The 27,603-nt window shown below is 44.7% G+C and overlaps 1 protein-coding gene across 1 annotated transcript; it reads right to left on the bottom strand.

The window, feature by feature from the left end:
* Positions 1-607: 607 nt before the first annotated feature.
* bgnb (biglycan b) lies at positions 608-27,603 on the bottom strand. The gene is made up of 8 exons (XM_020460150.2): positions 27,322-27,603; positions 11,799-12,066; positions 5,190-5,302; positions 3,882-4,095; positions 3,644-3,754; positions 3,243-3,336; positions 2,763-2,901; positions 608-2,549 (listed from the first exon to the last, which is right to left on the bottom strand). The coding sequence occupies exons 2-8, from the start codon at positions 12,043-12,045 to the stop codon at positions 2,352-2,354; spliced, it is 1,116 nt and encodes a 371-aa protein (XP_020315739.1). The 5' UTR covers positions 12,046-12,066; positions 27,322-27,603; the 3' UTR covers positions 608-2,351.

The raw sequence follows: 27,603 nt of genomic DNA on the forward strand, positions 1-27,603 counted from the left end.
TTCTTCCTTTGGCCGCCTCTCCTTCCAGTTCTCTGCTGCCAATGACTGGAACGAACCACAAAAATCTCTGAAACTGGAAACACCCTCACTAAGCTTTAAGCAACAGCTGTCAGAGCAGCTCACAGATTATTGCACCTGTACATAGCCCATCCTTTAATTTAGCCCAAACAACTACCTCTCCCCCTACTGTATTTATTTATTTTGTTCCCCATTATTTCTTTGCACCCCATTATTTCTCTCTCTACTTTGCACATTTTTCCACTGCAAATCTACCATTCCAGTGTTTTTACTTGCTATATTGTATTTACTTCGCCGCCATGGCCTTTTTTTTGCCTTTACCTCCCTTATCTCACCTCATTTGCTCACATTGTATATAGATTTATTTTTCTACTGTATTATTGACTGTATGTTTGTTTTACTCCATGTGTAACTCTGTGTTGTTGTATCTGTCGAACTGCTTTGCTTTATCTTGGCCAGGTCGCAATTGTAAATGAGAACTTGTTCTCAACTTGCCTACCTGGTTAAATAAAGGTGAAATAAATCATTAATGAATTAAATGGAAACGGTATGATTTTGCTTCCCTTCATGTCCACTCATCAAGCCTGGCCAATGTTGTAGTTGTCTTTTATTTCTCACACAGCTTCTTTCCACCACCATACCATCACACGTTCTCTCTGCTATAGTCAGGCTGAAAAAAGTCTTTAAAAATCTTTATTCTTACATGCAGCGGTAGCTTGGCAGAGTATAGAAAAGGCATTAAGAACTAAGGCAACTACATCTATCATTTACACAGACTAAATACCCAGAGGAAACCCAGCAGAGAAAGCATTACAGAGACACTGTGCAAAACAATCCATAAAACACTGCTGCTATAACCTCCCTGGCTGCAGCCTCTGCCAAGGGGTCTGGACCTGCAGGGTTGCTGGTTCAAGTCCCATTCTGGCGGTTCACCCCTTATTGTACTGTCACTGTATACACTCAGGAGACATATTGCTGAAGTGGGGATGGACACAAAATGGCACCCAGGAAGAATCGGACCCAGGGCAGTTTCCCCTAGGGAGTAGCCTACCTAATTGAGACTGACATCTCCAGGTTGAGGTCAGTTCCACTTGTGATGGTAATTCAGCGGTATCAAATCAAAGGAATAAGAAATATATGTTTTTGTTTGGATTTGTGATGTATTGGAACTGACAACTTCCGTTTTGGAATCTGATTTGAAATAGTGGAATTGACTCCAACCGTAAACTGTTTCTTTCCATAGGTTGGGGTTGCTTATGACATACAGTACAAATTGATTATGGCATCCAAGTTAGCACCTGATAGGTCTGATGTTAGCAATAGAAGGAAGGTTCAAATGTGACTCCCAAATAGACACACAACAAACATATGTAAAAACAGCACCACTTATATGATCATCTATAAACAGGCATTGCTTTTCTAGATTTGACCTGTAATGTATCTTCACCAAAATTATAATAACACAAAAATTGTAATAATAACAAATAAAGCTATCTTGTAATAAAAACAATATTGAAGGAAATGCTTCAAAATATTTCTTATCATATATCTCATCTTTGCAATTTGGTTGGGGAAAAAAACATCCTCAAAAAAATATATTTCTGAGTACTGATTAATTTGACACAAACACAATAGTATTTAAGTATTTATATTGACCCTGTTTTCAGGCTTTAATACCTGATTATTAAAAGCATGGTTTAAAAAAAGACATTGAAATGTGGATAGGGCAAGTACATCCTTCCCTTTCTATTCCCCTCACACTGTATGTTTCTCTCCTACAATCAGGAATTAGAATACAGGATCTATATGGTTAGAATCAGGAATTAGAATACAGGATCTATATGGTTAGAATCAGGAATTAGAATACAGGATCTCTATGGTTAGAATCAGGAATTAGAATACAGGATCTATATGCTTAGAATCAGGAATTAGAATACAGGAACTCTATGGTTAGAATCAGGAATTAGAATACACGATCTCTATGGTTAGAATCAGGAATTTTGAATACAGGATCTCTATGGTTAGAATCAGGAATTAGAATACAGGATCTCTATGGTTAGAATCTGGAATTAGAATACAGGATCTCTATGGTTGGAACCGGAATTAGAATACAGGATCTCTATAGTTGGAATTAGAAAACAAACACATCTCTATTGCTTCTTTTCTCTCATCTGTCCTCACCATCTCTCGTTCTCTCTATCGAATACAGATTAAAATTTGGTCAGGGCAATTTTACTCATCTCCTTTCCCCAATTCTGGTCTCAACCTCCTCCTCTCCCCAGTCCTCTTCTCGCACTCCTCCTTCCATCCTCTCTATCACTTTCTCCCTGTGCTTATTTCTTGTAGTTGCCAAACTGGATGGCCAGACGGTCACTGACACAGCGGAAGGCAGCGGGTTGGACCTCCCAGTAGTTGACAGGGTTAGAGTAGAGGCTGATGCCATTATAGAACGACCTCTTCATCCCAAAGCCTCTTGGGCAGAAGTCATCCACTCCCACCTTGCTGATGCTGTTGGAATGGAGGTAGACCACCTACATGGTGGGAGGGGGACCACATGGTGTTGTAATAGAGGTGCTTCAATGCCCTTAACCTGTCTGATGAATACAACTCTACCAGTACCACAGACACCCGTACAGACACACACAGACAACGACACCCGTACAGACACACACACACACAGGTACAGACACCCGTATATATACACACACGCAGACACAGACACACGTGCACACACAGTCACTCACCTGTAGGTACTTCATGTCAGGCAGACCCTTGGGGATTGCTGTGAGTCTGTTGTTCTCCAGGTGTAACTCTCTCAGGCGGGGGACGAAAGCTAGACTGCCATTCTCTATCATACGAATGTGGTTAAAGCCCAGACCCAACCTGGCAACCAGAGAGACAGAGAGAGGCAGAGCGTCATCATCCTTATCTGTCTAACGCCTACCAGTATTTCTTGAAGTCACCACTGGGTGGCATGGTTGCCTAAGAAAGATCCGGAATGGAGGGGAGACGATGTGTCCATACAGAAACCTTTTATCACTGACTCTTTTTCAATCAAGCAGACTTTATTTCAGTCTCAAAGAGCTATTACATACATTGCAGTAGGGTACTTAACATTAACAACTGGAGGCTCTCAGTACTCAATTATGGCAGTTAACTCAGCCTACACAAACATAGCTGCACACTGCCATGTGAATCCCATTGTATTTCTCTCTTATCCGCACCTGTACAAGTGTTTGTAGCGGCTCAGGTCCTCCAGCTCGATGGCCTGTATCTGGTTGTGGTCCAGATGGAGCTCATGGAGACTGTCTGGCAGGTCTGAAGGAGACAGAACACACTCCTCTTAACTAACCTTCTGGAGGAGACAGAACGCACACCTCTTAACTAACCTTCTGGAGGAGACAGAACGCACACCTCTTAACTAACCTTTTGGAGGAGACAGAACACACGCCTCTTAACTAACCTACTGATACAACATCAAAACATCTCTACCAACTTCTGCTTACAATACGGTCCATCAGAATAATGTACACTGTACATAACTGGTCTCCAACTCTGGTCTTTAAGAGCTACAGGGTCTGCATCCAATAAGTTATGATCACCACTTGCTCTGTGTACCGCGTACCTTTGGGTACTCCAGTGAGTTGGGCCTCAGAGATACGCAGGTAGTTCAGTTTCAGTCCCTTGAAGGCTCCTGGCTCAAACCCACTGTTCTGGATGGGGTTCCCTCCCATTTCTACAAGAACATACATAAGACACATTAGAACACGGCTGTGGCAAATTTGATTGAATTCCAGCATGTTCAATATGCTGAGGTAATACTGAAGCATTGAATGGCTCTGTAGTCTTTAATGAACTCTGACCTATGCAGTTCATGCTGCCCAGTTCAGAGAAGGCCCCCTCATGGACCTTCTTGATGCGGTTCTCATGGATCCTCAGCTCCACCAGAGAGGAGGGCAGGTTCTTGGGGACTCCAGTCAGGAGGTTTCTGGAGAAGTAGAGCTTCTGCATGTGTTTCAGAGGAACAAAGGCCTTGGGGTGGACCTTGCTGATCTTATTATTCACCAGGGACAGGGCCTGAGAGATGGAAAGAGACAGAGAATGAGAGAGCGAGGGAGAGAGGGAAGTGAGTAAATAAGCAAGTAAGCTATCTTTGCCCCACCCCCCCTTCTCTCTCCTAAGTGCCCTAGTTATGTCCAGTCAGTGTCTTTCTCTCTCCTAAGTGCCCTAGTTATGTCCAGTCACTGTCTTCCTCTCTCCAACCACTCCTTTCTCTTTTCCTCTTCTCTTACTCCAGAGTGTGGCCAGCCTCTGCCTGGAGCTAAAGGGAATATTCTAGCTCACATCCTCTCCTCTCTGCTCCCGGAAAGCCTTCATTTATGCCTGTCGCCCACTCAGAACAGATGACCAAGCCCCATATTGAACATGGCCAGAGAGGAAACTCACAACATGAATTAAAACAGTTAACTCTCTGTGGATGAAGACATTTTCACCATGACTGCCTGCACGACTGCCTGCCTGCACGACTGCCTGCCTGCACGGCACGACTGCCTGCACGGCACGACTGCCTGCAGGGCACGACTGCCTGCCTGCACGACTGCCTGCCTGCACGACTGCCTGCAGGCACGACTGCCTGCCTGCACGACTGCCTGCCTGCACGACTGCCTGCCTGCTGGGTTTTCCATCTGAAACGTATTTCTGTTCAGTTACCTAAGGTGACTGACTGGGAATGTTGTCCTTCCCTAGTGGTTTGTTTAAGTGGTCAACAAAACTGTCTCAGACAAAGAACTTCTGTAGGAGATGAGGGACGGAACTCTGTTCTCTTGAATTGGGCCAATAAAGGCCAGTTCAAATTAAATGCTCTTTCCTTCTCCGTCTTCAATCTATACACCCCCTCTTTCAACTCTCCGTCTTCAATCTATACACCCCCTCTTTCCCTCTCCGTCTTCAATCTATACACCCCCTCTTTCCCTCTCCGTCTTCAATCTATACACCCCCTCTTTCCCTCTCCGTCTTCAATCTATACACCCCCTCTTTCCCTCTCCGTCTTCAATCTATACACCCTCTTTCCCTCTCCGTCTTCAATCTATACACCCCCTCTTTCCCTCTCCGTCTTCAATCTATACACCCCCTCTTTCTCTCTCTCCTCTCCATCTCTCCCTCTCTCTTACGTAGAGGTTGCCAAGGCCTTTGAAGTCGTTCTCCTTCAGCTCAGTGATGCGGTTGTTCTGCAGGTCCAAGAGTTTGGTGTCAGCGGGAATGCCCTTAGGCACTTCAGTCAAACCTGCAAACACACACACACACAGACACACAGATACACACAGACACACACAGACACACACAGATACACACACACACAGACACACACAGACACACACAGACACACACACACAGACACACACAGACACACACACACACACACACACACACAGACACACACACACAGTGTCAGTGGGGATTCATACACATACGGAACAAAAACATACATACACGCCCTCACACCCAGATGGGGACACCAGATGTCATCCAGCTGTTTTAGATTTCACTAAGTCCCAAAGGATGTGATTGCAACACCATCAGCAAGATCACATCAAGTAAATTAGGACGACACAGTAGGGCACAACCCTGACACACACACACACACACACAAAGAAACACACACCACACACACACATATGATAAAGAGACTATTCCTATGGCAATATGAGAGTACAGTTAATTTACTGCAGAGAAACACCTGCTTACAACCAGAGCCCTGATTGGCTCCTCGTTAAGAAAACAGGTCTCTCTGTTCAACTCCAAACTTTAACAAAAACATGATGTCATTGTCTATCATGCGCAAGAACTCCGGCAGTGACAATATCATTGTAATGGAAGAGTATCTCAAATTGTGGGTTGGACACACTGGTGTGTTACAGCCAGTGACTATGATTGTATTACTTTGATCTTTCATCCTACTTGGTACATTCTGGTCCCCAAAAGGATTCTGATTTAAACTTCTTATAAACATGATTCAACTCAGTGAACCATTTTAACGAGACACCATCATTGTTAAGTTGTTTCAGTTCTCAGATGGTCTGATTGGCCAGGTCAACAGAACCAAGCCGCTGCCATGGTTACATCTCATCATGACTAGGACTGTGGGGTCATAACATTTTGTCAGCTGGTTATTGTCATGCAAAAGACTGCTGGTCTCACGGTAATGTAACGTTAATTAACATAAACACATTTAGCATCTCCAAATACAAACTGCTAATATATGCCTTTGAAACATATCCATTTTAACAAGTCTAATAAGGTCTAATAAATCAGTTAAATCCATGATTTATTTTAGGCAGGTCCAAAGAAACATGATATGTTAACAGTTAACAGAATAGGAGTTGGCCTACAACTAACTGTATGTTATCTGGCTATGCTCCATGCTATAGGCTCGTTCATTTAGCCGACAAGATATGCTTATGAGCCCCATGTCATTTTATATTATATGATTTTACAGGAAGTAGAACATAATCGAACATAACTAAATAAAGGATATTTCTTCCATTCTGGAGCGAGTGCATATGAAGGCAATAGGTTGAGCGTAAAAGTGATATAGGCTACGTTACGCTACATTTAGTTATTTGGCAACTTTTTAGTTGTTAATTATACAAACCTTACAATGTCTTAGAAATCAAAACATACATGGGCTGCATGATGCTACAATAGGCTTTTGATGATTTGAGAAAGTCCTAGAAAAAAGCTCTGTTCCTTGCCTCAGGCTGCACACACTGTTCTCTCGTCAAGTGGTCATCATATTGTCACCCATCAGACTATTCTCAGTGTAATATTGTCTATACTATGTTAAATTAGTTTAGATTTAGAATGGCCCTTTATCAAATGGGCATGAACAGGGACAGCGGAAACAGGTAAATGCCATTCTCTTATGCACTTATGCCATTCTCTTATGCACTTATGCCATTCTCTTATGCACTCGAACAGCGAATGGAAGCTTTCCCGTCTGTTCGTTTGGGTAGGCTACTCCGGTTATTTAACTCCACACATCAACCCCTGTTTGAGGTAAATGCAGCCTCTAGCTGCGCGACGGGTGCTATTCCGCCCAAACTCTGTATACCATGGGCCCCCCCAACCCTGTTTATGAACTACCAAGTTCCTAATGTGGGAAACCAAATGAAATCTCTTCGGGAACATGGAAAGTAACATGTTTTCACAACGAAACATATTTCAGCCAGCAGCATACCACCCCGCATCCCACTGCTGGCTTGCTTCTGAAGCTAAGCAGGGTTGGTCCTGGTTGGTCCCTAGATGGCAGACCAGATGCTGCTGGAAGTGGTGTTGGAGTGCCATTAGGAGGCACTCTTTCCTCAGGTCTAAAAAATATATATATATTCCCTGTGTAGTGTGCCGTCTTTCAGATGGGACGTTGAAAGGGTGTCCTGACTCTCTGTGGTCGCTAAAGATCCCCTGGCATTTATCTTAAGAGTAGTGGTGTTAACCACGGTGTCCTGGCTAAATTCTCCAAGCTGTTCCTCATACGGGCACTTAATTATCCCCACTTCTTTCCTCAAATTGATCAATCACAGTGAGGGGAGTTTTAAAAGCACAATATGGTTAATGATAAGTGTTTGATGTGATTGTCTATTGCATTGATATCAGAGTGGTTGAAGGACAATTGAGTACCAGACCATTAGCGAGTTAGATACTACCAACACACGGTCCTGAGTGCATAAAAGGAGATTACCTTGATTCAACAGTCATGTTGAATTTTACTGCGGTCATGACTCATGAATCACGACCTGCAACCCAGTCCACCCTCCTGACCACATCTGACACAGAGCACACTACTACACCCCCCTGACCACATCTGACACAGAGCACACTACTACACCCTCCTGACCACATCTGACACAGAGCACACTACTACACCCTCCTGACCACATCTGACACAGAGCACACTACTACACCCTCCTGACCACAGAGCACACTACTACACCCTCCTGACCACATCTGACACAGAGCACACTACTACACCCTCCTGACCACATCTGACACAGAGCACACTACTACACCCTCCTGACCACATCTGACACAGAGCACACTACTACACCCTCCTGACCACATCTGACACAGAGCACACTACTACACCCTCCTGACCACAGAGCACACTACTACACCCTCCTGACCACATCTGACACAGAGCACACTACTACACCCTCCTGACCACATCTGACACAGAGCACACTACTACACCCTCCTGACCACATCTGACACAGAGCACACTACTACACCCTCCTGACCACATCTGACACAGAGCACACTACTACACCCTCCTGACCACAGAGCACAGAGCACACTACTACACCCTCCTGACCACAGAGCACACTACTACACCCTCCTGACCACATCTGACACACAGCACACTACTACACCCTCCTGACCACATCTGACACACAGCACACTACTACACCCTCCTGACCACATCTGACACAGAGCACACTACTACACCCTCCTGACCACATCTGACACAGAGCACACTACTACACCCTCCTGACCACATCTGACACAGAGCACACTACTACACCCTCCTGACCACATCTGACACAGAGCACACTACTACACCCTCCTGACCACATCTGACACAGAGCACACTACTACACCCTCCTGACCACATCTGACACAGAGCACACTACTACACCCTCCTGACCACATCTGACACAGAGCACACTACTACACCCTCCTGACCACATCTGACACAGAGCACACTACTACACCCTCCTGACCACATCTGACACAGAGCACACTACTACACCCTCCTGACCACATCTGACACAGAGCACACTACTACACCCTCCTTACCACATCTGACACAGAGCACACTACTACACCCTCCTTACCACATCTGACACAGAGCACACTACTACACCCTCCTGACCACATCTGACACAGAGCACACTACTACACCCTCCTGACCACATCTGACACAGAGCACACTACTACACCCTCCTGACCACATCTGACACAGAGCACACTACTACACCCTCCTGACCACATCTGACGCAGAGCACACTACTACACCCCCCTGACCACATCTGACACAGAGCACACTACTACACCCTCCTGACCACATCTGACACAGAGCACACTACTACACCCTCCTGACCACATCTGACACAGAGCACACTACTACACCCTCCTGACCACATCTGACACAGAGCACACTACTACACCCTCCTGACCACATCTGACACAGAGCACACTACTACACCCTCCTGACCACAGAGCACACTACTACACCCTCCTGACCACATCTGACACAGAGCACACTACTACACCCTCCTGACCACATCTGACACAGAGCACACTACTACACCCTCCTGACCACATCTGACACAGAGCACACTATTACACCCTCCTGACCACATCTGACACAGAGCACACTACTACACCCTCCTCACCACATCTGACACAGAGCACACTACTACACCCTCCTGACCACAACCAGGACACAACACATTGAACACTACCAATGTCTCAACATAGAGGATGTTTTGTGTGTCTGAAGAAACCTATTCTGGTCAATATTGGTCATTTTAACACAACTCAAACCCCCCCCTTGACAGAACATGTACCCCCGAAATGCTAAACCAAGCACCGCCCCGAAACGCTAAACCAAGCACCGCCCAGAAACGCTAAACCAAGCACCGCCCAGAAACGCTAAACCAAGCACCGCCCCGAAACGCTAAACCAAGCACCGCCCCGAAACGCTAAACCAAGCACCGCCCCGAAACGCTAAACCAAGCACCGCCCCGAAACGCTAAACCAAGCACCGCCCCGAAACGCTAAACCAAGCACCGCCCCGAAACGCTAAACCAAGCACCGCCCCGAAACGCTAAACCAAGCACCGCCCCGAAACAAAGTCGTTACCACTGTGCCACACAACTCTCCAGTATGGAGTCACAACCATTTTGCCCAAAACAAAAGCCCATAAAAGCCCATACCAACACCCCACACCCACTCAACAACCCAACCCCAATGTAAACCCCAAACCCCAGCAAAACTCCAATCTGTACCCCCAAATCCTTCCTCTCTAACCACTACACCTAAACCCCACTACTGATTTCCGCAGAAGATTGGTACACACTCAGAGACAGAGACAGACGCCACAGTCAAAATACATCTGTTCTAAATAAGCACTGACAACTCGCAAATTATACGCTTCCACATTTACTCACTTCAGTAGTCTGGGACAGGAAATATAGTGTTAGGTGGTGGGATGAAAATGACATGATGATTCAACAAAAGCGAATAAGAAAGTACAGACTATTATTTGCAATATAATAGTTAACTGGAAGATTACTACCGTAGGTACACACAAAAAAGCAACACATTTGCCCATACAGAAATATAAAGACATACTACACAAACATACACGACGCTCAGACCTACTGCACAGTGCGTTCACACACAAAAATACACACACACACACAGTGCATACAGCTACAATGTTCATATTTTGAGATAATAAGCATTTATTTCCAGGCTTGTCATTGGCCTTTGTTGGGACATAGACTGTAAAGTCTTTGAGAGGGCTATAATTTAGGAGAATGGAGGATTATGGTCCGTGAATCTGAGTATTTATATACATTTATATGTGTATGTGTGTGCTTGCGTGTGTTAAGATGTAGGATCTTAATTTGAGCCAGTTTGCTGCAGCAGGAAAATAGTCATGCAGCAACAGGAAATGTGAATCATGATGTGGATTATAATTAATACATTTTCGTAAGGGGAAATCAAGTCTAAAATGTCAAAGAAATGAAACCTTTTTTTTCAGAAGCCTTTTTAAACCTTAAATACACTACAAGTTTGACATTTCCTGCATTGCATGAACGTTTTCCATGAACAGGATGATCAAATTAAAATCCTACATCTGTATGTGTTCCTTGTTTATTTGAAGGATTAAATCATTTGACACATAATCAATTGAAAATGACGCCTCTGGTCTACTATAGGATCATCGTTGTCATTTGTTTGAGCTCCTGTCTATTTCAGTGTTAATGAAATTGGACATACAACACTGATCTTTCCCAATCCTCTCCACCGAAGCTAAGGATAAACACAAACACATGGCTTCCATCCATTCTTTAGTAACACTCTTCGCTTCTATCTCTCTCATCCTTCCCTCGATTTCCGTTGAACATCCTGTTGTGTGTGTCAAGAAGACCATGAAACAGCTCATTAAAGACCTCAAGGAAATTACACACCGAGCTTTCATCTGGCTCTCTCTCTCTCTCTCTCTCTCTCTCTCTCTCTCTCTCTCTCTCTCTCTCTCTCTCTCTCTCTCTCTCTCTCTCTCTCTCTCTCTCTCTCTCTCTCTCTCTCTCTCTCTCTCTCTCTCTCTCTCTCTCTCTCTCTCTCTCTCTCTCTCTCTCTCTCTCTCTCTCTCGTCGGGAACAGAAAATCCCTCTAAGACATGCCTTTCGTTATCAAAATACACCCGTTATCCGTGAGATAAATTCCTCTCTATGATAATACACCATCTGATCCCATTCTATCTCCTCTCTTTCTCTCTCTCTGGAGTCACGCAATGCACAAAGTCATTCACAGAATAACCTCTGAACCCTCTCTGCCTCCCATCCATATTCTACTGGGCTCTCTTGCCTCCAAAACAAATGACTGCACCATGCTTCAGGTAACCACACAGATAAACCTGCACAATGGCACACACACACATACATACACACACACATAAACACAGAAGTGCTTACGGTGAGACACACACTCACCCAGATCGGAGCATTGCACCACTCTGCGTTGGCACTGGCACCCGAAGGGGCATGAGGGCAGATCAGGGGGGGGCAGCTCCTCTATTGCTGAGCCTTCCTCTTCATCTCTCATCATTGACATCATCCCTCCCACATCGCTGTCCATCGCAAAGTCCCAGAATCCCCTCTGCTCAAAGGGCAGGGCCGACAAGGGGGTGGGCAGCCGCGCGAGACACAGCAGCAACAGGAGAGAAGAGTGGGCCAACATCACGGGACTATACACACACACCTGTGGAAAGAAAGAGAGAGAGAATTAAAACACACCTAGAGAGAGAGTTAAAAACATACCTGAAGAGAATATTTAAAAACACACCTAGAGAGAGAGAGTTAAAAACATACCTGAAGAGAATATTTAAAAACACACCCAGAGAGAGAGAGTTAAAAACATACCTGAAGAGAATATTTAAAAACCCACCTAGAGAGAGAGTCAAAAACACCCAGAGAGAGAGAGAGTTAAAAACACACCCAGAGAGAGAGAGTCAAAACACCCAGAGAGAGAGAGAGTTAAAAACACACCTAGAGAGAGAGAGTCAAAAACACCCAGAGAGAGAGAGAGAGAGTTAAAAACACACCTAGAGAGAGAGAGTTAAAAACACACCCAGAGAGAGAGAGTTAAAAACACCCAGAGAGAGAGAGTCAAAAACACCCAGAGAGAGAGAGTTAAAAACACCCAGAGAGAGAGAGTCAAAAACACCCAGAGAGAGAGAGAGTTAAAAACACCCAGAGAGAGAGAGTCAAAAACACCCAGAGAGAGAGAGAGTTAAAAACACACCTATAAAGAGAGAGAAATATTGTGATGCTGGCTACTTTGAAGAATCTAAAATATGAAATATATTTTGATATGTTTAACACTTTTTTGGTTGATTCCATATGTGTTATTTAATAGTTTTGATGTCTTCACTACTATTCTACAATGTAGGCAACAGAAGAAGAAAATGGACTGGTGCTGTACATATTACATACACTGTGGTACAGTAACAGACCAGTTTCTCATATGTCGTCAAGACATGGCAACATTGTTATTAAGGTGCCATCCAATATCTAAGTAAATTCATTAAATCCCGTTGCTGTCCTGTGAGTGTGGCGTCTCTCTTTATTGTCCTGGTAGTGAGGGCAGATGGCTACTTGGCTGTCAGAAAGCAACACACTGCTCCGCCTACCCTGCACCGTGATTCGGTCACACCTAAATACACTCCACTGGCTATACTGGCACTGCAGCTTGCCCCGACTGCTATGGGTGGCTGACCCAGACAGGGTGTGCTCCTAACAACCACACCTGCAGAGAAGAGAGGGAGGAGAGGAAAATAAAAATCAAGCCAGCATAAACCCATCAAAAAGTCTGGAAAGAAAGTAGGAGGAGGAGGAAGGGTGGAGAAAGTAGGAGGAGGAGGATTGGTGGAGAAAGTAGGAGGAGGAGGAAGGGTGGAGAAAGTAGGAGGAGGAGGAGGAAGGGTGGAGAAAGTAGGAGGAGGAGGAGGAAGGGTAGAGAAAGTAGGAGGAGGAGGAGGAAGGGTAGAGAAAGTAGGAGGAGGAGGAAGGGTGGAGAAAGTAGTAGGAGGAGGAGGAAGGGTAGAGAAAGTAGGAGGAGGAGGAAGGGTGGAGATAGTAGGAGGAGGAGGAGGAAGGGTAGAGAAAGTAGGAGGAGGAGGAGGAAGGGTGGAGATAGTAGGAGGAGGAGGAGGAAGGGTAGAGAAAGTAGGAGGAGGAGGAGGAAGGGTGGAGATAGTAGGAGGAGGAGGAGGAAGGGTAGACAAAGTAGGAGGAGGAGGAGGAAGGGTGGACAAAGTAGGAGGAGGAGGAGGAAGGGTGGAGAAAGCCTAAGCAGTCAGTTGCACCTGCCAATAAATAAATCCATATTGAGAGGATGGACAGGATGACTTGTGAGAAAGATCATCCTTAGCCTTTGGGACAGAGTGTGTCACAGTATGTTTCCCTCTGACCAACCCCCCCCCCCCCCCCCCCTCCCCAAATACAGAAGGGGTGTGTCTGACCAAATAAATGCTCTCCAGCCCAAATGGAGGAAAATGTGAAACCATGAACTCCGGAGTCAAACACTTCGTCCATTCATCCAGTCAGGAAAACAGCAGTGTGTGTGTGTGTGTGTGTGTGTGTGTGTGTGTGTGTGTGTGTGTGTGTGTGTGTGTGTGTGTGTGTGTGTGTTACTGAATGTGTCTGTGGGTGCAGAGCCAGGCTCCATGATGTCATTGCTGAGCACACATACTCCTCCTGCTGCTAGTTGAGCTAACCAGGAATGTTACCCACCCACCCTGCCATCACCCTAGTCTACAGCAGTAGAAGCTACTTCCTGCCATCACCCCAGTCTACAGCAGTATAAGCTACTTCCTGCCATCACCCCAGTCTACAGCAGTAGAAGCTACTTCCTGCCATCACCCCAGTCTACAACAGTAGAAGCTACTTCCTGCCATCACCCCAGTCTACAGCAGTATAAGGTACTTCCTGCCATCACCCTAGTCTACAGCAGTATAAGCTACTTCCTGCCATCACCCCAGTCTACAGCAGTAGAAGCTACTTCCTGCCATCACCCCCAGTCTACAGCAGTAGAAGCTACTTCCTGCCATCACCCCAGTCTACAGCAGTATAAGCTACTTCCTGCCATCACCCCAGTCTACAGCAGTAGAAGCTACTTCCTGCCATCACCCCAGTCTACAGCAGTAGAAGCTACTTCCTGCCTTCACCCCAGTCGACAGCAGTAGAAGCTACTTCCTGCCATCACCCCAGTCGACAGCAGTAGAAGCTACTTCCTGCCATCACCCCAGTCTACAGCAGTAGAATATCCTTTCTCACTCTTACCCCAAATCATAAGAAACAATTACCATAACCCTAGGCCCAAATACTACACAACAAAACTATTCCTAACCATAATGTTGTAATAAGTGTCTTGGGATCTTTTGTAACCTGCACTGACCTTGCCTAACCACTAGGAGCGAGACATCAACTTAGAACGGGAGGGAGGGAGGGAGGGAGGGAGGGAGGGAGGGAGGGAGGGAGGGAGGGAGGGAGGGAGGGAGGGAGGGATTGTCAGAAAAGGCTAAATGGAGAGAAAGCGATACAGAATTGGAGCTGAAGAGAGGCAGAAAGTGAGAGATGGAGATAGGGATGGAGAAAGAGGGAAAATGAGAGAGCAGGAGAGTGTGCTAAAAAGAGTGGCACCAGATGTCCTGGTTACCCAGTCAGGTTCATATGTGTGTGTGTTTATATACACGCGAGTGCCTCCCCATCACCGAGCCCAACCCTCGGGACATGCCGTTCAAGCTCTTCCAGTCTCTCTAACCTGTGCTTGCCGTTTCCAGCCACGCCGGAAATGCGCTTGCCTTTCAAGAAGAATTTAAAAGACATGATAATGCTTAGGGTGAAGTCGAGGAACTCACAATGCCTCAAACTAAAGACTTCACCAAACTGAGCAACCAGGAGAGAAGTGCCTTGGTCAGGGAGGTACCCAAGAACTCGATGGTCACTCTGACAGAGCTACAGAGTTCCTCTGTAGAGATGGGAGAACCTTACAGAAGAACAACCATCTCTGCAGCACTCAACCAATCAGGCCCTTATGGTAGTGGCCAGACGGAAGCCACTCCTCACGAAAAGGCACGACAGCCCGCTTAGCCCGTTTGCCAAAAGGCACCTAAAGGACTATCAGACCATGAGAAAAAAGATTCTATGGTCTGATGAAACCTAGATTGAAATCTTTGGCCTGAATGCCAAGCGTCACATCTGGAGGAAACCTGGCACCATCCCAATGATAAAGCATGGTGGTGGCAGCATCATGCTGTGGGGATGTTTTTCAGCAGCAGGGACTGGGAGACTAGTCAGGATCAAGGGAAAGATGAACGAAGCAAAGTACAGAGAGATCCTTGAATAAAAACTGCTCTAGAGCGCTTGAACCTGATCAAACATCTCTGGAGAGGCCTGGAAATAACTGCAGCGAAGCTCCACATCCAATCTGACAGAGCTTGAGAGGATATACAGAGAAGAATGGGAGAAACTCACCAAATACAGGTGTGCCAAGCTTGTAGCGTCATACCCAAGAAGACTTGAGGCTGAGTAAAGGATCTGAATACTTATGTAAATGTGATATTTCAGCTTTTCAATTTTTATTAATGAGTAAAAAAAAAAAAAATAGGTATTGTGTGTAGATTGATGAGGGAAACAAATATTTGAATATATTTTAGAATAAGGCTGTAACGTAACAAAATGTGGAAAAACTCAAGTGGTCTGAATACTTTCCGAATGAATGACTTCAACATTGTTTGTATTACAGCCTGAATTTAAAATGGATTAAATGTATATGTTTGGTCACTGCCCTACAAACAATATCCCATAATGTATTATGTTGTCATGACTTCCGTCGAAGTCGGCTCCTCTCCTTGTTCGGGCGGCGGTCGACGTCACCGGCATTCTAGCCATCGCCACTCCATTTTTCATATCTCCATTTGTCTTGTCTGGTTTTCATACACACCTGTTTTTCATATATCCATTTGTCTTGTCTGGTTTTCATATATCCATTTGTCTTGTCTGGTTTCATATATCCATTTGTCTTGTCTGGTTTTCATACACACCTGGTTTTCATATATCCATTTGTCTTGTCTGGTTTTCATATATCCATTTGTCTTGTCTGATTTTTATACACACCTTGTTTACATATATCCATTTGTCTTGTCTGTTTTTCATATATCCATTTGTCTTGTCTGGTTTTCATATATCCATTTGTCTTGTCTGGTTTTCATATATCCATTTGTCTTGTCTGGTTTTCATATCCATTTGTCTTGTCTGGTTTTCATATATCCATTTGTTTTGTCTGGTTTTCATATATCCATTTGTTTTGTCTGGTTTTCATACACACCTGGTTTTCAAATATCCATTTGTCTTGTCTGGTTTTTATACACACCTTGTTTACATATATCCATTTGTCTTGTCTGGTTTTCATACACACCTGGTTTTCATATATCCATTTGTCTTGTCTGGTTTTCATACACACCTGGTTTTCATCAAATCAAATCAAATGTATTTATATAGCCCCTCGTACATCAGCTGATATCTCAAAGTGCTGTACAGAAACCCAGCCTAAAACCCCAAACAGCAAGCAATGCAGGTGTAGAAGCACGGTGGCTAGGAAAAACTCCCTAGAAAGGCCAAAACCTAGGAAGAAACCTAGAGAGGAACCAGGCTATGTGGGGTGGCCAGTCCTCTTCTGGCTGTGCCGGGTGGAGATTATAACAGAACATGGCCATATATCCATTTGTCTTGTTTTCATACACACCTGGTTTTCATATATCCATTTGTCTTGTTTTCATACACACCTGGTTTTCATATATCCATTTGTCTTGTCTTGTTTTCATACACACCCGGTTTTCATATATCCATTTGTCTTGTCTGGTTTTCATACACACCTGGTTTCCATATATCCATTTGTCTTGTCTGGTTTTCATACACACCTGGTTTTCATATATCCATTTGTCTTGTCTAGTTTTCATACACACCTGGTTTTCATTTCCCCAACCAATCTACTTGTATTTAATCCCTCTGTTTCCCATCATGCTTTGTGTGTATTGTTTTCATGTCATACGATGTTCTTTAGCGCTTATACTTTATTGTTCCGTGTTTTTGAGCGCGTTTGTTTTGTTGTGCTCCCGGTTTGGAACTTTAATAAAGTGGTGCTTCATTTATCACACTCTGCTCTCCTGCACCTGACTTCGCCTTTAGACACACCTTGACATGTGTTTTTAGACATTTTTACTAATTAATAAAAAATGAAAAGCTGAAATGTCTTGAGTCAATAAGTATTCAATTCCTTAGTTATGGCCAGCCTACATGAGTTCAGGAGTAAAAATGTGCATAACAAGTCATATAATGTGTTGCATGGACTCAGGGAGGAAGGAAACTGCTTTACAAGCATAGTGGTGGCTGCATCATGTTATCAGTATACTTGTAATCGATAAGGACTAGGGAGTTTTCAGGATAAAAAAGAAATGGTGTGGAGCTAAGCACAGGCAAAATCCTAGAGGAAAACCTGGTTCAGTCTGCTTTCCACCAGACACTGGGAGATGAATTCACCTTTCAGCAGGACAATAATCTAAAGCACAGGGTCAAATCTACACTGGAGTTGCTTACCAAGAAGACAGTGAATGTTCCTGAGTGGCCGAGTTACAGTTTTGACATAAATCTACTTTAAAATCTATGGCAAGAACTGAAAAAGGTTCTCTAGCAATGACCAACAACCAATTTGACAGATCTTGAAGAATGTTGAACAGAATAATGGGAAAATGTTGCACAATCCAGGTGTGGGAAGTTCTTAGAGATTTACCCAGAAAGACTCAGTTAACCTCCAACAACAACTGCTCCCCGGGTGCTGAAGATGTCAATTCATCCTAAAGAATCTATTGACGCACCCGCCCGTCAGTTTAAGTAACATGAGAAAAATAAAAGCTAGTTTAAGCTAGAGATATCCGTGTTCTGTATGGTCTGTGTCTCAATCCACAGCATCCGCCAATGTCGGCCTCTCCCATCTGTGGTGGAAGGTGGCCGAGCCACAGCGGTGTTTGTCAGACCATGAGACATCCCATCTGTGGAGGAAGGTGGCCAAGCAACAGCGGTGTTTGTCAGACCAGGAGACTCCCATCTGCGGTGGAAGGTGGCCGAGCTACAGCGGCGTTTGTCAGACCAGGAGACATCCCATCTGCGGTGGAAGGTGGCCGAGCCACAGCGGTGTTTGTCAGACCATGAGACATTCCATCTGTGGTGGAAGGTGGCCGAGCCACAGCGGTGTTTGTCAGACCATGAGACATCCCATCTGTGGTGGAAGGTGGCCGAGCCACAGCGGCGTTTGTCAGACCATGAGACATCCCAAAAATCGGTCTTCTCACGAAAATGTCTGAAGCGTCAGACGGTTTGGCAAAACTATTATGACCACTCTATGCAAAGGAGAGACCCTAACGAACACGATGGCGTTCTCTGTTTTGCTCTATGACCCCTACATGTGGCATGGGACTGGTCTGAAGGTAACCCATACGAACACATGGAAGAATGGAGATAAGACCTTAAATACAGTATGTGGCAAAATATTGAATGGGCTCTCTTATATCTCCTAGATATAGGACAGACACTTCAAAACCTTATTCCTTATGATTTATTTTTTGACTGTCTTTTTTTTGTGCCATTTATGAATTTGTTATACAATGCATTTCTATTGGCTATAGTAGTAAAAGCCAAATTAAATATTTTGTCAAATTTTTGGGGGATACCAAATCAAATCAAATTTTATTTGTCACATACACATGGTTAGCAGAAGTTAATGCAAGTGTAGCGAAATGCTTGTACTTCTAGTTCCGACAATGCAGTAATAACCAACAAGTAATCTAACTAACAATTCCAAAACTACTGTCTTATACACACAAGTGTAAGGGGATAAAGAATATGTACATAAAGATATATGAATGAGTGATGGTACAGAGCGGCATAGGCAAGATACAGTAGATGGTATCGAGTACAGTATATACATATGAGATGAGTATGTAAACAAAGTGGCATAGTTAAAGTGGCTAGTGATACATGTATTACATAAAGATGCAGTAGATGATATAGAGTACAGTATATACATATACATATGAGATGAATAATGTAGGGTATGTAAACATTATATTAGGTATCATTGTTTAAAGTGGCTAGTGCTATATTTTACATCATTTCCCATCAATTCCCATTATTAAAGTGGCTGGAGTTGAGTGGTGTGTTGGCAGCAGCCACTTAATGTTAGTGGTGGCTGTTTAACAGTCTGATGGCCTTGAGATAGAAGCTGTTTTTCAGTCTCTCGGTCCCAGCTTTGATGCACCTGTACTGACCTCGCCTTCTGGATGATAGCGGGGTGAACAGGCAGTGGCTCGGGTGGTTGTTGTCCTTGATGATCTTTATGGCCTTCCTGTAACATCGGGTGGTGTAGGTGTCCTGGAGGGCAGGTAGTTTGCCCCCGGTGATGCGTTGTGCAGACCTCACTACCCTCTGGAGAGCCTTACGGTTGTGGGCGGAGCAGTTGCCGTACCCGGCGGTGATACAGCCTGCCAGGATGCTCTCGATTGTGCATCTGTAGAAGTTTGTGAGTGCTTTTGGTGACAAGCCAAATTTCTTCAGCCTCCTAAGGTTGAAGAGGCGCTGCTGCGCCTTCTTCACGATGCTGTCTGTGTGAGTGGACCAATTCAGTTTGTCTGTGATGTGTATGCCGAGGAACTTAAAACTTGCTACCCTCTCCACTACTGTTCCATCGATGTGGATAGGGGGGTGTTCCCTCTGCTGTTTCCTGAAGTCCACAATCATCTCCTTAGTTTTGTTGACGTTGAGTGTGAGGTTATTTTCCTGACACCACACTCCGAGGGCCCTCACCTCCTCCCTGTAGGCCATCTTGTCGTTGTTGGTAATCAAGCCTATCACTGTTGTGTCGTCCGCAAACTTGATGATTGAGTTGGAGGCGTGCGTGGCCACGCAGTCGTGGGTGAACAGGGAGTACAGGAGAGGGCTCAGAACGCACCCTTGTGGGGCCCCAGTGTTGAGGATCAGCGATGTGGAGATGTTGTTGCCTACCCTCACCACCTGGGGGCAGCCCGTCAGGAAGTCCAGTACCCAGTTGCACAGGGCGGGGTCGAGACCCAGGGTCTTGATGACGAGCTTGGAGGGTACTATGGTGTTAAATGCCGAGCTGTAGTCGATGAACAGCATTCTCACATAGATATTCCTCTTGTCCAGGTGGGTTAGGGCAGTGTGCATTGTGGTTGAGATTGCATCGTCTGTGGACCTATTTGGGCGGTAAGCAAATTGGAGTGGGTCAAGGGTGTCAGGTAGGGTGGAGGTGATATGGTCCTTGACTAGTCTCTCAAAGCACTTCATGATGACGGAAGTGAGTGCTACGGGGCGGTAGTCGTTTAACTCAGTTACCTTAGCTTTCTTGGAAACATAAAGGGGTCCTAAAATTCTAAATCAAATAGCTAAATTATCCATAGTACACGGACACACACATTTCAGTTGAATGCATTCAGTTGTGTGACTAGGTATCCCCTTTCCCTATCTTCTTTCAGTTCCCACTTTTCCTATAGTAAGATCTTAATGGGAGCTGAATGATGCCTGCTGGGTATCTATGTTTCTGACAGTCTACCGTCCCTCTACATTCCATTGTCCAGGCCAAGCCAGCCATGTTTCATTCAGCAGTATGGTATAATTTGGCTGCTATTTTTACCAATTTGACCAGACTGCAGAGTTGGGTTTTTTGACATCCAGGATCCTGGCCAGTCTACATCATGGAAAAGCATTAGCTGTTTCCTGGGTGTTTATGTCTCTGAATTTTCTGGGATCCTTTTTACTGGGATTCTCTAACCCAGTAACCCTTATATACACATTTTTTTTCTCTCTCTCTCTCTCTCTCTCTCTCTCTCTCTCTCTCTCTCTTGCTCTGTCTGTCTCTCTCTGTCTGTCTGTCTCTCTCTCTCTCTCTCTCTCTCTGGAATTCCCCTCCTTGTCTAAGTGTCTATCATCATGGTTATGTCTACATTTTGTGTTCTGTGTCTGAGGTTGTTTGTTTGATTCTGACAGGTATAAACCCATATGCCCTAGACACTAGTGGGGGACTTCCCTCCACCTCACTCTATACTTCTACTCTCCATCTGTCTGTCTGTCTTTCTCTCCTTCTCTCATTTTATTTTTCTCTCCTCTCTGCTCTGCTCGCCTATCATTTGTTTTATTACAACAATCATGGTGAGAAGACAGAAATGAGTGAAAATGGAGACAGAGACAGAGAGGGAAAGGAGGACAGAGAGAGAGACAGAGAAAGTTTATTTATTTACCTTTTTTTTACAACACTGTATATAGACATAATATGACATTTGAACTGTCTTGATTCTTTTGGAACTTTCACTTGCTTTAGCAATGTAAACATGTTTTCCATGCCAATAAAGGCCCTTGAATTGAATTGATAGAAAGGGAAAAGAGGATAGAGACAGAGAGACAGAGAGAGATAGAGAGAGAGATAAGTGGGAAATAGGACAGAGACAGGGAGAGAGAGGGGGCAGAGACAGAGAGATCGAGAGAGGGAAAGAGGACAGAGAGAGAGAGAGAGAGAGAGAGAGAGGGAAAAGAGGACAGAGAGAGAAAGAGAGAGAGAGGAAAAAGAGGAAAGAGAGAGAGAAAGAGAGAGAGAGGAAAAAGAGGACAGAGAGAGAGAGAAAGAGAGAGAGAGGAAAAAGAGGACAGAGAGAGAGAGAAAGAGAGAGAGAGAAAGAGGACAGAGAGAGAAAGAGAGAGAGAGGGAAAAGAGGACAGAGAGAGAGAGAAAGAGAGAGAAAAGAGGACAGAGAGAGAGAGAAAGAGAGAGAAAAGAGGACAGAGAGAGAGAGAAAGAGAGAGAAAAGAGGACAGAGAGAGAGAGAAAGAGAGAGAGAGGGAAAGAGGACAGAGAGAAAGAGAGAAAGAGAGAGAGGGAAAAGAGGACAGAGAGAAAGAGAGAGAGGGAAAAGAGGACAGAGAGAGAGAGAAAGAGAGAGAGAGGGAAAAGAGGACAGAGAGAGAGAGAAAGAGAGAGAGAGGGAAAAGAGGACAGAGAGAGAAAGAGAGAGAGAAGAAAAAGAGGACAGAGAGAGAGAGAGAGAGAGAGCGAGAGGGGGGGGGGAAATAGGACAGAGACAGAGAGAGGGGGGGCAGAGACAGAGAGATCGAGAGAGGGAAAAGAGGACAGAGAGAGAGAGAAAGAGAGAGAGAGCGGGGGGGAATCGAACAGAGACAGAGAAAGAGAGAGAGAGGGGGGAAATAGGACAGAGACAGAGAGACAGAGAGCGAGAGAGGGGGAAGAGGACAGAGAGAGAAAGAGAGAGAGAGCGGGGGGGGAATCAAACAGAGACAGAGCGAGAAAGAGGCAGAGGGGGGAAATAGGACAGAGACAGAGAGACAGAGAGAGAGAGAGAGAGGGGGGGGGGAAGAGGGAAAAGAGGACAGAGAGAGAGAGTAAGAGAGAGAGCGGGGGGGGGAATTGAACAGAGACAGAGAGAGAAAGAGAGAGAGAAGGGGGAAATAGGACAGAGACAGAGAGACAGAGAGAGAGAGAGAGAGAGAGAGGGGGGAGAGAGAGAAGAGGACCGGAGCGATAGAGAGGGAAAAGGGCAAGGACTAACATCTGAGACAAAAAGGAAGCCAGTGATAGCTTTGAGTATCGCATGTCTCCAGCATGGTCATTGGATGTTTAAGTTTCCCACACACCAAACACAACCCAGTCTACACGTATCTTTACATTTCCTATATGAACAATCCATCAAGCAAGTGTTGCATGTCAACGCTCCCATCCACCACAATGGCTTCCCAGTCAGTGAGATTCCCACATGACAACCACTCTGACAACCACTCTCGACATAAAACCAACACGCACCCCCACTACAGAGAGGCTAGAAAGAGGGAGTACCACACATCATCTGCTGACTGAAGCTAAAGAGAGACCTCGTTAAATTCCCTCCAGAATCAAAGCTTGTCAGACATTCCCCCAACAAGATACAGTGCCTTGCTAATTCATCTGAGATTAGGGCATAGAGTATAGCTGGATCTCCACAACAAATGGCATGTATAGAAAAACACACAAATGAGATTTAACTAACATCTTAACTGATTGAATCAGGTGTGTAAGTGCTCAGCTGTAACAACAACCTGTACACCCTGTAGGTCTCCAATACCAGGATTTTTTTGTTTTACCTTTATTTAACCAGGCAGTCAGTTAAGAACAAATTCTTATTTTCAATGACTGCCTGTTCAGGGGAAGAACGACAGATTTGTACCTTGTCAGCTCAGAGATTTGAACTTGCAACCTTTCGGTTATTAGTCCAACACTCTAACCACTAGGCTACCCTGCAGATAACTGTGTCAGATAACTGTGTCAGATAACTGTGTCAGATAACTGTGTCAGGAAGTTCAACGTGCACATTATGAACCAATCAACCTCTCCTCCATTCATCGTACTGGCAGTCCTGCAAGGCAAGGTGGGGCAGGAGGGGTTGCCAACAGCTGACTGCTGGAAGTGGAATAATGGTGTATTGGCTCTGGCCACGTCAACACTCACAGCCTATTAATATCATATGGAGGAGGCAGGGCGTGAGACACAGCATGCTGAGTTGGCATGAAAAGATTAATCAGGGTTAACTTTGGGCTGTTTGGCAGCACTTTTAAATTGCCCTCTGTTCTCTTTCTCAACGCTTCTTTTCCCCTCTTTCCGGTCCCCACTCATTTCCTCACGCTGTGTCCCCTTTCCATGCCACCACCACTGTGTTCCCATACACCCTCAAAAGACCTTCGCTTGAAAAACAAGAAAAAAGTGTCAATAGTACTGTTTGTCCATCTTGAGATGCCGTAGCCATTATACACTTCTGAATGAATCGTCTGAATTCATCTAATATAACTCAAGAAATCTGTCATTAATTTTGAGAAAATCTTAGCCACGCAATTTTACATCTAACTAGGATGTTTGGTGGAGTATTTCTCAAGTGAAAAAATTTGCATGAAAATGAGTCGTCTATCGTTGAATGACAACAAACACATAATTGAAGAATCCCTACTGTTGACCAATCACCGACGAAGCAGCACAGACTTCGACTTCTGAACTTCGGCTTGTAGTGTTCACGAACAGACTAAAAAACCCTTGACCGAAGGCCGCAACAAAAACAAAACATCAAAAAATGTCATAATATATGCACAAACTGTTCTGAAATGTTTCAGATGGGAAGCGTTTAACACACACAGACACACACAACCAGCCCTGACTGCTAGTACCTACTAGGCGGGTCTGGGACAGGGAGCTCGGGTGGAGTTAACTAGGCCTGCAGCTGTAATTTGGTGACTGGTGTCCCTAAAAAAGGATTTCTCTGGCAGCTTTTCTGCTGCCGCCAGGCTTGGATGTGGCAACCAGCTAAACACAGCCGAGACCAGGCCTAACTACACAATACGAACACAGAGCTATGTAGAGAAGATCACAGGCCTAACTAGCTGAAATCAGAACGAAACAGAACATAGGCCCCAGGCTCCTGGTAAACATTTCTCTTGGCTGAACTGTAGGACTACCCTGTGAAAACCCTGAATACACATTTATATCAGAGTGGCACATGAAAAAAAGGCTTGATTGACAGACTTCAAAACCATGGCTGTAACCAAGGCAAGGGTATAGTTATCCTACTGAAAACCCTATAGGCTAAGCTTCCTTTTCAATAAAACCCAATAGGCAAGGCTTCCTTTTCAATAAAACCCAATAGGCTAGGCTTCCTCTCACTAAAACCCCAGACACCACAAGTCCAATTATGGCTTAGATTAAACAGCATTCACTACCTCTCTTCATATACCACCAACGTATCACCATGTGGCCACGGGTGAAGGTGAAAGGGGGCACAGACAGACAGACCAGACAGACTGGCTGACGACAGACACAGAGTGGCAGTCAATTCATTTGACATGACATAGTGTCAAACCATTGGTATTAGTGTTGACCTACTCCTCCTTTGAGATGTGTCCCTGTATTCACAGTGATTCAGAGTTAAATGGGTTGGTATAAATGGGGCCCTTATATGTGGTAGGCCATGTGGCATTAAACCATACAGCTGGACATGATGTCATCAACGTGAGACAGAATGAGGTCAGACAAGAAATCACCACCTGTTGCTAATGCCACATACACAGACTGGTACATGGGCACGCACATGTAGGCCAGACACCAGCACACAGAGATAATTCAATGCAACAACAACAACAATTATAATGCCATCCCACAAAATCATCCAAAATCCATCAGAAGACCATCTAAAAACCATCAAAAAACATATCCAACAGTGGTTAAAGACAGAGGGCAGTCTCTTAAAGGTTAAAGACAGAGGGCAGTCTCTTAAAGGTTAAGACAGAGGGCAGTCTCTTAAAGGTTAAAGACAGAGGGCAGTCTCTTAAAGGTTAAAGACAGAGGGCAGTCTCTAAAGGTTAAAGACAGAGGGCAGTCTCTTAAAGGTTAAAGACAGAGGGCAGTCTCTTAAAGGTTAAAGACAGAGGGCAGTCTCTTAAAGGTTAAAGACAGAGGGCAGTCTCTTAAAGGTTAAAGACAGAGGGCAGTCTCTTAAAGGTTAAAGACAGAGGGCAGTCTCTTAAAGGTTAAAGACAGAGGGCAGTCTCTTAAAGGTTAAAGACAGAGGGCAGTCTCTTAAAGGTTAAAGACAGAGGGCAGTCTCTTAAAGGTTAAAGACAGAGGGCAGTCTCTTAAAGGTTAAAGACAGAGGGCAGTCTCTTAAAGGTTAAAGACAGAGGGCAGTCTCTTAAAGGTTAAAGACAGAGGGCAGTCTCTTAAGGTTAAAGACAGAGGGCAGTCTCTTAAAGGTTAAAGACAGAGGGCAGTCTCTTAAAGGTTAAAGACAGAGGGCAGTCTCTTAAAGGTTAAAGACAGAGGGCAGTCTCTTAAAGGTTAAAGACAGAGGCAGTCTCTTAAAGGTTAAAGACAGAGGGCAGTCTCTTAAAGGTTAAAGACAGAGGGCAGTCTCTTAAAGGTTAAAGACAGAGGGCAGTCTCTTAAAGGTTAAAGACAGAGGGCAGTCTCTTAAAGGTTAAAGACAGAGGGCAGTCTCTTAAAGGTTAAAGACAGAGGGCAGTCTCTTAAAGGTTAAAGACAGAGGGCAGTCTCTTAAAGGTTAAAGACAGAGGGCAGTCTCTTAAAGGTTAAAGACAGAGGGCAGTCTCTTAAAGGTTAAAGACAGAGGGCAGTCTCTTAAAGGTTAAAGACAGAGGGCAGTCTCTTAAAGGTTAAAGACAGAGGGCAGTCTCTTAAAGGTCGACAGAGTTACAGGGTAGCACCATAGCGGGCTGACTTGATTGGCACGTTTGACTGCAATTATTCTCTCAAAATGATAATGCCGGTAGGGCATAAAACTCCCAGCTATAAATACTTATAAATACCACAATCAGAGTGCGCCGAAAGGAGAGATTTTTAAAAAAAGAACGCTCTGGGGAATGGGGAAAAATAAACGTCGATCTGAGTCCAATGGACTTGAGGGTGAACGGGGTGAGCGCCCAAGGTCCTTATAATTATCTATAATACTAACACAACGTTCATAACTTCTACACCGCTCCGTGGCGCCATCTATTGAACATAACTGACAGAGCATTCTAGATCATAATACATCATATTCGTTTGAGTGTCTGATGTAGGAGGCACGCCACGGAACGAACGGCGCAGCAGGTTGTATGTAGTGTAAGCTAAAACGTTACACCACAGGAAAATGAACAAAATTGTATGTATCCGGAGCATTAGGAATGATCTACCCAATTCGGACTGCAATGTTGAAAATAGATTACTCAACTCAACTTTCCTTTACATAATAGTGTTCTAGCATCAACAAAAAATACCCAAATTTCTTTGCACCCAAATAAAATAGCCTATTTTCATAAACAAATGAAAAGTATTGGTTTTACAAGAATCGTGTCATCTTACCTTCAGTTCAAAAATGAATCTATAATCTCCAACTCAATTGGATGGTCTGAGATTTTCTCCTTATTTAGGATGTCAGTGCGTCGGTTTTTCTTGAGAGAAAAGTCAAACTGATAATTGTCATGACATTTATGAATGTATGTAGCCTATTGTCCTTGCCCCTATCAGACAGCGATTATAGTGACCCAGCCCGTGAGTGCCAACGGTGTCGGAACAGTCAACTCGCTCCAGAAGCAAGGAATTGACTAAAAGATGGGGGGGTAGCGCTCAAAAGTAACAGAGTGT

Source organism: Oncorhynchus kisutch, linkage group LG24, assembly GCF_002021735.2.
Source record: "Oncorhynchus kisutch isolate 150728-3 linkage group LG24, Okis_V2, whole genome shotgun sequence".
NCBI classification, from domain to species: domain Eukaryota; kingdom Metazoa; phylum Chordata; class Actinopteri; order Salmoniformes; family Salmonidae; genus Oncorhynchus; species Oncorhynchus kisutch.

What these genes read in the sequence shown, in the direction of transcription:
- bgnb (XM_020460150.2), bottom strand. Translation starts at nt 12,045, where the DNA reads ATGTTGGCCCACTCTTCTCTCCTGTTGCTGCTGTGTCTCGCGCGGCTG. An exon ending in GGTGCAATGCTCCGATCTGG is followed by an intron (nt 5,303 to 11,798) that starts GTGAGTGTGTGT and finishes GTGTGTTTGCAG; the next exon opens with GTTTGACTGAAGTGCCTAAG. An exon ending in CTGACATGAAGTACCTACAG is followed by an intron (nt 2,550 to 2,762) that starts GTGAGTGACTGT and finishes CCCACCATGTAG; the next exon opens with GTGGTCTACCTCCATTCCAA.